General features: G+C 42.4%; 1 protein-coding gene across 2 annotated transcripts; it reads left to right on the forward strand.

Moving 5' to 3' along the window:
* Nucleotides 1-158: 158 nt before the first annotated feature.
* On the forward strand, nucleotides 159-8,212 carry leng9 (leukocyte receptor cluster (LRC) member 9). Of its 2 annotated transcripts, none has more exons than XM_076738213.1 (8): nucleotides 159-208; nucleotides 507-656; nucleotides 2,650-2,743; nucleotides 3,962-4,086; nucleotides 4,204-4,530; nucleotides 4,642-4,870; nucleotides 5,574-5,697; nucleotides 5,795-8,212. In XM_076738213.1, the coding sequence occupies exons 2-8, from the start codon at nucleotides 515-517 to the stop codon at nucleotides 6,452-6,454; spliced, it is 1,701 nt and encodes a 566-aa protein (XP_076594328.1). In that variant the 5' UTR covers nucleotides 159-208; nucleotides 507-514; the 3' UTR covers nucleotides 6,455-8,212. The 2 variants fall into 2 exon arrangements, with proteins under 2 accessions (XP_076594328.1, XP_076594329.1); XM_076738214.1 differs by lacking the exon at nucleotides 159-208 and adding an exon at nucleotides 273-367.
* Nucleotides 8,213-8,504: the final 292 nt, after the last annotated feature.

Genomic DNA, 8,504 nt, shown 5'->3' on the forward strand with positions numbered 1-8,504 from the left:
CATTGAATCGAAAATTTCTCAAGTATTTTTGAAGCGATAAGAAAGCCGGCAAACAACTGATTTAGTTGCCAGTATCAGGCTTTGTTTAATGTGTCCACAAAGGGATTTTTCGACTATAGACATATAAAGACTTCATTACCCATAATTCATTGTGAGCCAACAAGTTAGGGTTAAAGGGCGCTGGAAGCTGGACTCGTTTTCTCCTCCGGTTAGTATGTCAAATATTAGATAAAAAACAAAATCCCCCTGTGACTTTCAAAGACGTGTATTGTCTAAATAGGACCAGTATTATTTTTTCTCAGAGTTGTTAGGTGAAAGGTGTTACATCGTACAACGTTAACCAACCACTTCCGCGTTAACTAAGTTGGTGAGAACTGAATTTTCCAGTTTTAGGAGTGTACAGTTTTATTTAAGATAGCGCGAGCAAAATTATAGGTGTAGTTAGCAGCAAACACCACAGCGACACAGCGGACTTTTTGAAGTAACACAACTTTTTTTAATCACAGATTTGAGCATGGCATCAGACGGATTAGAAGTGCCCTCGGTTGGACCAGAGGACCAGGGAGATGATGGCACCCCCACAGACACACCCACCCCAGAAGCAGGGGTCCCAGCTGAGTCTAACAGTGGCAACGAAACTCCAAAAGCCACAGCAGGTAAAATCACCCTGTTTAGCTTTACACATACTGATACACACTAATTTTTTGTAAAATGAGTCTCCAAAGGCTACTAACTTTATTTGACACAATAAATTACTATTGTTACCGAAGTCCATTGAATGTCTCATATTGAGGGGACTGTTACCTACAATGTAGACGCGCTGGTATCTCATAACTCAAGTTATAAACTCTGTAATCATATCATCATACTCCTCTGCGTTACTGTGAGCAGTTTGAGTTTCAGTAAGGTCTTGGTCACGTTATCATGTGTCTGAAGCCTGTTACCTGAAAAGGGGGAGCTGAATGAACAAGTGGACCACTGGAATGACTGCCAACATTCCCACTTCCTGCTGGACTGATCTACTGGAAATGTGTCAGGAGTCAGGGGCCGCAAGTGCTGACTCTGAGCTCCAGTATGAGAGGGAGATTTACTGTCTACATCCACTCCCACTTATCTCAAGGGGCTCAAACCAAGCTTTCCAAGGAATGAAGAACTTCATAATTATTATTTTAGCCAGTTACTTCCAGTCACTGAAGTCTTATGCCTGTAAGCAGTTGAAAAACTACAAGTCTCCTTGTGTTCTCCCATGATTTGGGCAACCCATGTCAGCCGGTGCTATCTCAGTGGGAAGGAAGACAGCTAATAATTAAAGGATTTGGGCCGTGAGTCACATCCAGTGCTCCTATCTGGAAATAGCATTGTGGGGTGTGTGGTATGTGTTTGAGTTTACAGGCAACCGCGTCCGAACTACTTGGCTGACATTTGAGTCCTCTGGGTCGAGTCATTGCCACCTGTTACATGATTTATACTCTTTGGAAGTGCATTGGAGAGGAAGTATAGTGTAATGCATTTTTTCCACTGCCTGTTTCCTCTCTGGGATTAATCACTTATTTATTTCTGATTTGAGCTGTTTCTGTTTTTTTGTCACTTATTCCGTTTTTTACATCATAGGTCTTTCTCATCATTGCTCTTACATATTTTTGCAACTATACATGAGCACAAACTGAAGAAAAAGCGCCAAAGCAAAATAAAACAGAAGTTAACAATCCAAAAGAAAAGTGTAAAAGCAGCAGGTAAAGAGAGCAGAAGAAGGACAACTTGATGACAATGGTAGCAACATTTTTAGCCCATTATTTACACCCTAAAAAATGATAAAGTATAACATCTGGGTTCAGTGGCACTAAGTACTGCATCCGCTTAACCCAGTGTGAATGAATCTGCTCACTTGCTGCTTTAAAGAAAAGGTCAGTTCCTCCATTACATAAATATCCTTCATCATTTCAATAAATCCTTCTAGAATAGAAACATTTTAATTATTAATTTCAATCAGTCCTGCTTAAGATAAGGATCAGAAGGAATCTAGTGAAAGAGTTTAAATCTGATTTGTTTTCCAGGCCTCTGAGGACTGGCGTACATATTTCCTGCCATCATCCGTCTGATCTGACACATAAACAAAATTCACTGACCTGGATGTTTATATAGGAGACACGACTCAATCATGTATTGAAAACACATGCTCTAAGTACCCATCTCACATAATACTGTATATTAATATTTTTATGCCTCCAGCTTGCACTTAAGTAAGCAGTCAACCCTCTAATCTGAGAACATCCTGCCTCACTGTCAATGGTATGTTCAGTGTAAAACTGCAATGAACTGGCTGGTTGTAACTGTATCCTCTCCCTCAGTTCGGTCTGGAGGGACTGAGGCTGTTCTGTGATCATATTTGTGGATGTTTTTACTTCATGAACTCTGTGGTCTTTTGCCTGGAAGAGACCATCAACATATTGGAGCAGAATTACGGGACAGGCATCCCAGAGTGTTTAATCACCTGTTGAGTGACCATGTAAACAGCCATTGTGTGTTTCTTTCATTTCATTGTAATGCAGAGCTCACACTGAGAGTCTGCTCACTTTCATCACAGGCTTTAATTACAGTTTAATCCCAAGTCTGTCCCGCTCACCCTCTCTCTGTCTCTATCATTGACAGAGTCTGCAGAACGGGACGAGGACGGCGTCACCGTGTGCCAGTTTTTTCTGATGGGAAAGTGTCATTTTGGCCACAGATGTCGTTTGTCTCACAGGTCTGCTCATTTTATTTCCATCAGCAAGCCCACCAGCAGGAGAAAGGGTGGCTTTTAATGTCCTAGTTAAACTCTTGTCATATATATAATTTATTTTCAGTAACTGCAACACTAAATGTTGGCTTCCAAGTTATGCTAGCACAAAGGCTTGCAAGTGACAACCTCGAAGATGTCAGTCATGGTTGATTTGGCGACACCTGTGGTAACTGGTGGTAACAGCAAATGCAGTTTTAATGCTGCAGGTCGCAAAATTCTGAGGGCAGCAAAAAAAAAACAAACAAAAACAAAACAATTTACATATTAATAAAGAAGTCAGACAATAACTGACCTTCTTCGATCGTTCTGGAGCTTGTTACCTCGCTGAGAAGTCACAGCTCACTGTGGCCGCCCCTTGTTGTTGCATTACTCCCTCCAATATTTCCAACTGATCCGCTGTCAAAAAATGCTGAAAATGACTCGCTGTCTTGTTTTAATGCATTTTTGATGAATGACAGCGATCGGTGCAAACACATCGACATAGTAAAAGTCAACTCATGTTTCAGCAGTTAAAGGCTTTTAATGTGAAGCTGCAGCAGTCGGAAATGTTTGGTTTGCATTAACAGAAACTTCACTTTCCAGGAATGTCGACTCTGACATGCGGTTTATAATACTGCAAATATTTAAATAGTACAGTATTTTCATCAGTGGCCTATAACTCAATCACCATTGTGTTACCTCATTCAGCAAAAGATAGTGACTTAACAGACCTCTTATTTAAATGAAAATCCTCATGATTTTAGTTTTGAAGCAGCTTTGAAATAAGTGATGGTGAGCAAAATCCAAAGGCCTCATTCTGGAACAATTTCAGCCACCGATGAGTCTTTCATTGTACATAAGGACATGTGAGCATTGCTTTAAGACAGGCTTAAACAAACATGAGCTTATCTTTTAACCACATATTGCTAAGCTCCACTTGGAAACAGGGAATTCTTCAGAGGTGTCTTTTTGGACATTGAGAAATATAACGTGTGTAATTTTGTTTCTCTTGTCATCAGTTACTCCTCAGATTGCACATCAGACAGAGACTGATTCGTAGCCATGACTAAATCTGGCTGTTACCCAAAGTTTAGACGAGCTGTATGAATCTGTGTCAGATGGAATTATGACTTAGCATTTTTTTGGCATGTTTCACTTTGATATTTTAACATTCTTTCCACTCTTGTTGTTCTCTTGTCTTAGCGACCCATCAGCGGATGATTCAGGGGCTGCACCTCCTGACCAGGATGACAAACAAGATCGAGAAAACGTAGAAAAACACACGAAGAAAGTAAACAAAGCAACAAAGCAGAAATACGAGGCAAAAGGTCACTCCATATTTAGCTAGTTTCCAGTGTTATCTGATAATGTCAACATACCCTTAATAGGCCAGTGGCTCTACACTGCTCTGCGTTCACACTTTTTTACATCCCGCTCTCCTGCAGAGGTGAACAAAAAGCCTCGTATGCGCACAGCAGATGACGTTATCTCTCGGATCCTGTGGGACTCGTCAGTGGATGCTTCAGAATTTGTGGTGGGGTATGTGGACCGCTTCCTTGGTGTGCTGGAGCGTCCCTTCAATGACTTCAACTGGGACACCAACCCCTGCGACTGTGATTACTCTGCTGAGCTGGCCCTGCCCAGACACAGGATCCAGTACTTCATCTACAGAGGGCACCGCGTCTGGGACCGCCACAGCAGGACTGACAGGGTGTTTGGCTCCACCGGTCAATCTCTGGCTCCCCCCTTTGGAGGGGAGAAGGAAGTAAAGGGTGAGAGAGAGGACCCTCTGTTGCTACCCCACCTTACATACACAAAAGTTCTAAAAGCTGGTACACACTGCAGAGTTTGCACTCTCCAAATATAATCGTTTCTTTCACTAGGAAAAAACACGGAGGGCCAAGAGCAGCAACAAGACCTTAAAACAACAGAGGGGCAGCCACCTGCTGTCTGTGGGCAGGAAGAGGCTGAAACAGAGGAGTGTAGTCATACCGAGAGCACACATCTGGAGGAAGAGAAGCCGAGTGACTCAACACAACCGGCGCCAAAGTGTAGAGAAAACACTTTTCAGGATTCACAAGGAGCATGTGTTACGGAGGAGGCGGCAATTAGGTCTGATATTCATGTTCATCCTTCAAAATTAGCTGAGAGCAGATACAGAACAAAATGCTGTCTGCACACTCTCTGCTCAGCCTGTTTGTTCAATACAACATGCCAAGTTAAAGTCACGGTGAAGCACCGTAGATGTCGTAGATGATAGTGAACTTGAATAGCTTTGGGTGTTGAACTGTTGGTCAAACAAAGCAAGATGTTCGAAGGCATCACCTTGAGCTCCGTCAAATTCTTTGTCAAATCCAAATTCTGCTTTCAATCAGATTCTTCACATTTGATTGGATTGTGCGTAGCTTAGCGAATATGACGTCGCAATACGGAGCTTTATAGGACTGGATGAGGGAGAATTGAATAACTTCATCCTCCACCACGCTCTTTAAGATGTGCCAACAAAGTTTTCACAGACATCCAAACACACAAATGCTTTGCTAGATGCTACAACCCACAAGCTAACGATGAAGAGTAGTTTTAGCTGGTCTGTGGATTAGCTCATCACCCCAATTTGACCGGATGACTGCACATCCCTCAAATCACCCCACAGGATCAGAATTTGGAATTTTTTTTTTTTGTTTTTTGTTTTTTTTTAAATTTCGCTTTATCCTGAAGACATTTTACATTTAGGAAATTGTGTGTTGTGTGACTTCAATTTTGCAAGAGACTCTGCTGCCTCTCGAGTCATTTTACTCGCCTGTTTTGATTTTAGGCTGAAGGCTTCAACAGACCAAATGTCCTTATCCCCAGAAGAAGGAGCAAGTGTGAAAGAGGAGGCTGAGGAAGAGCCTTTGTCAGAATGGCAAGAAAGCTGGGAAGGCAATAAAGACTCTTCGGTGAGTACAGTTCAAGTCACCGTGAAACACATCTTGTTCTTCTATTACAGCTCATGTTAAACAGTGATGGCCTTTATGTTACTTTTCTGTTGCGCAGAGTTACCTCGCAGCCCTGAGCATCAGCCAGAGTCCTTCACCTCTGGAGCAGAGAGAGGAGAAGAGAGGTGGTCGCCCTCCAAAGAAACGGCCCACGCACTTCATCACGTTCAGGGCCAACACTCCTGCTATTCTCTCCTGTTTCCAGCAGCTGCAGGAGGAGATCACCTCCCGAATACCGTCCTCTGCACCTCACTGGCAGTCCTCCTCCTCCCTTCATGTCACACTGTGCCTCCTGGTGCTGCCCGGTCCAGCTGAAGTAGCCGCTGCCGAAGAGATCCTCCGACAGTTCGCCCATTTGGATCGCAACCCCCCGGTGACTCTGACCTTCCCCGTGAAGCTGAAACATTTCAATGGGAGGGTGCTGTACCTGAGCCCCCAGCCTCAGCTTCCCCTCCAGCAGCTTAACAGCGGCCTGCAGGAGGCCTACAGGATGAAGGGCCTGCTCCACAGGGACTCCTACAACCCACGCTACCACCTCACACTGGCCAAGGTAGTGGACAGGGACGAAGGCAGGATTTTTGAAGGGGTGGGGTACCTGAAGGTGGGGAAGGGTTTAAATTTTGGCCGTCTGCCAATTAACACCTTACACCTTTGTGCCATAGGAGGCTCCGACGTAGATGATTTTTACGAGACCGTGTGCACAGTTAAGCTTCGATGATAGACAAGAGGTATGACCGGTCGCCATACCGCTGACATTTGCACTAGCCCTGTGGCCTTATCAACCAAACCTGATGTCTGTGTGTTGTGCTTAATTCAGATAAGATGCATTTTTAAAACAACTACAAGGAACTTTATTTTGTGCTGATTTTGACGGCACCACCGCCTCTTTTCGTAAAGATCGTGATCTTTCTAGTATGTTTGTTTGTTTTGGAAGTGAGTGAAGGAAAGATGCAACTTAATACAACATTTCTTTGTTAAACAGCTGTATGCAGGATGCGTAGTGATGTGGTAATGTATCTGTTTGTGCCTTTTTAAGATTGATATATGTAACAAGATGATAGTGAAACAAAGTAGACTTTGTTTTGTTACCGTTGATACACCAAGTTTACATGTAAGCCAACAACTGACACATTCAGCTGCTCATCAGGAGTAATTTTGGTGAGAAAGCCAATGTTGTCAATATTCCCTGGTAATGTTATGTCTTCATAATAATAAGACAACCACAAGATACAGCTCGGCAGCCAATATGTAATATTATATTACAAGCCAGTTGTATTACAGTAATGTCCAATGTGACCTATACCTCCATGGACTGTACACAGACATTTGCATTATATGCTAAAGTGCGAACTAACAGCTGCAGGCACAAGATGTCTTCTTTTATTTTCATTCATTCACTTCAACCACAGCAAAGTTTCAAGTCGGTCGTCTGATTTTGCAGGGAATTGGTTACAGGGACCAACATTTAGAATAACTCTACAGTCAGTCTTCTCTCTGATGGTCTCGTTTGCTTATGTAGGTCATATAGAGGCATCAGTATTAAACTGAGACTGTTTCATAACCTGTTAAAAACTCCTTGTAGTTGCTTTAAAGTTAATCGTGTAAAGACGTTTTCATGGGACGGTCTAAAGGGAGTGAAATGTAACTTGATGCAGGGCTGAGGCACAATCACAAACACAATGTTCAGTTATACTGAAGTACACTTAAATGATAATATGTTTAAAGATCTATGTAATGAATGCACACACATCCGTTAAGAGAAATGAATGTGGTCGACACAGAACAGTGAGACAGGGAATTTATAATGCGAGCTGATGCAGTGCATCCAGAACTGACAGCACAGATGTTTACTTTGCCTGACTGGACCGAAGAATACAAACACTAAAATCAGATTTACAGAAAGAATTACATTCATTTTGCTTGTGAAGTCTATTTTTCATGTTATAATGTAATCTGAAATGTCCTCTGTCTTCTTATTTGTTGGTTTTAGTGGGTTGAAATGAAAAGCACAATACAACATCTTTCAAAGTTAGAACAACATCGACCCATTAGTCAACTAACTGAACATTAAGTGGCAACTGTGTTGATACTTGATGACTTTGTCTTTCTTTTTCCTAAAATCCTGTTGATCAACTTCCTTACCTACTTCTTTAAAATCTAAAATGCCACATGTAGAATGCTTTATTTCCTCTATTTGTCGTCTTGGCGGGCCAAACGAGGCGTTCGGGGCCAACTTTTCTGCACAGACCTTACTTTGATTCTCTTTCCTACGAGGGGAAAAAAAAAGATTGTTTTCTTTCCATCCATGAATCAACCAAAGTGGTCGTATTCTGCAGCTCGTAATCCCACAATTTATACAATCTGTTTAATATTGTACGCACTGTATTGCACAAGAATGATGGCTTTTTATGCTTTTACAATGAATTATAACCAGGAGATTGTGCAGGACATTAAATATTGAATTGGTTATTTTAAACCCTGTGAGTGGTGGTATTTCATCAGTGCACTGATGGATGGCCTGGATGTGCTACTGTTGCTGTGCTCTAACATATAGACACGTGAAGGCTGTGTAAACGCTCCCTGAACAACTCTTGCATACATAATATAATTTTCTGTCTTCTTCCCCCTCTTCCTCCCAGATACACACACACACACACACACACACACACTATACATAGGCTATATGAGTCAGTGACTGTGCTCTGTGGCTCTCCACCGTTTGCTCCCTCGCTGGCATTATCTCCCTGCCTCCCTTCCCCCACTCTCTT

The sequence above is a fragment of the Chaetodon auriga genome, chromosome 8, assembly GCF_051107435.1.
Source record: "Chaetodon auriga isolate fChaAug3 chromosome 8, fChaAug3.hap1, whole genome shotgun sequence".
Lineage (NCBI taxonomy): Eukaryota > Metazoa > Chordata > Actinopteri > Chaetodontiformes > Chaetodontidae > Chaetodon > Chaetodon auriga.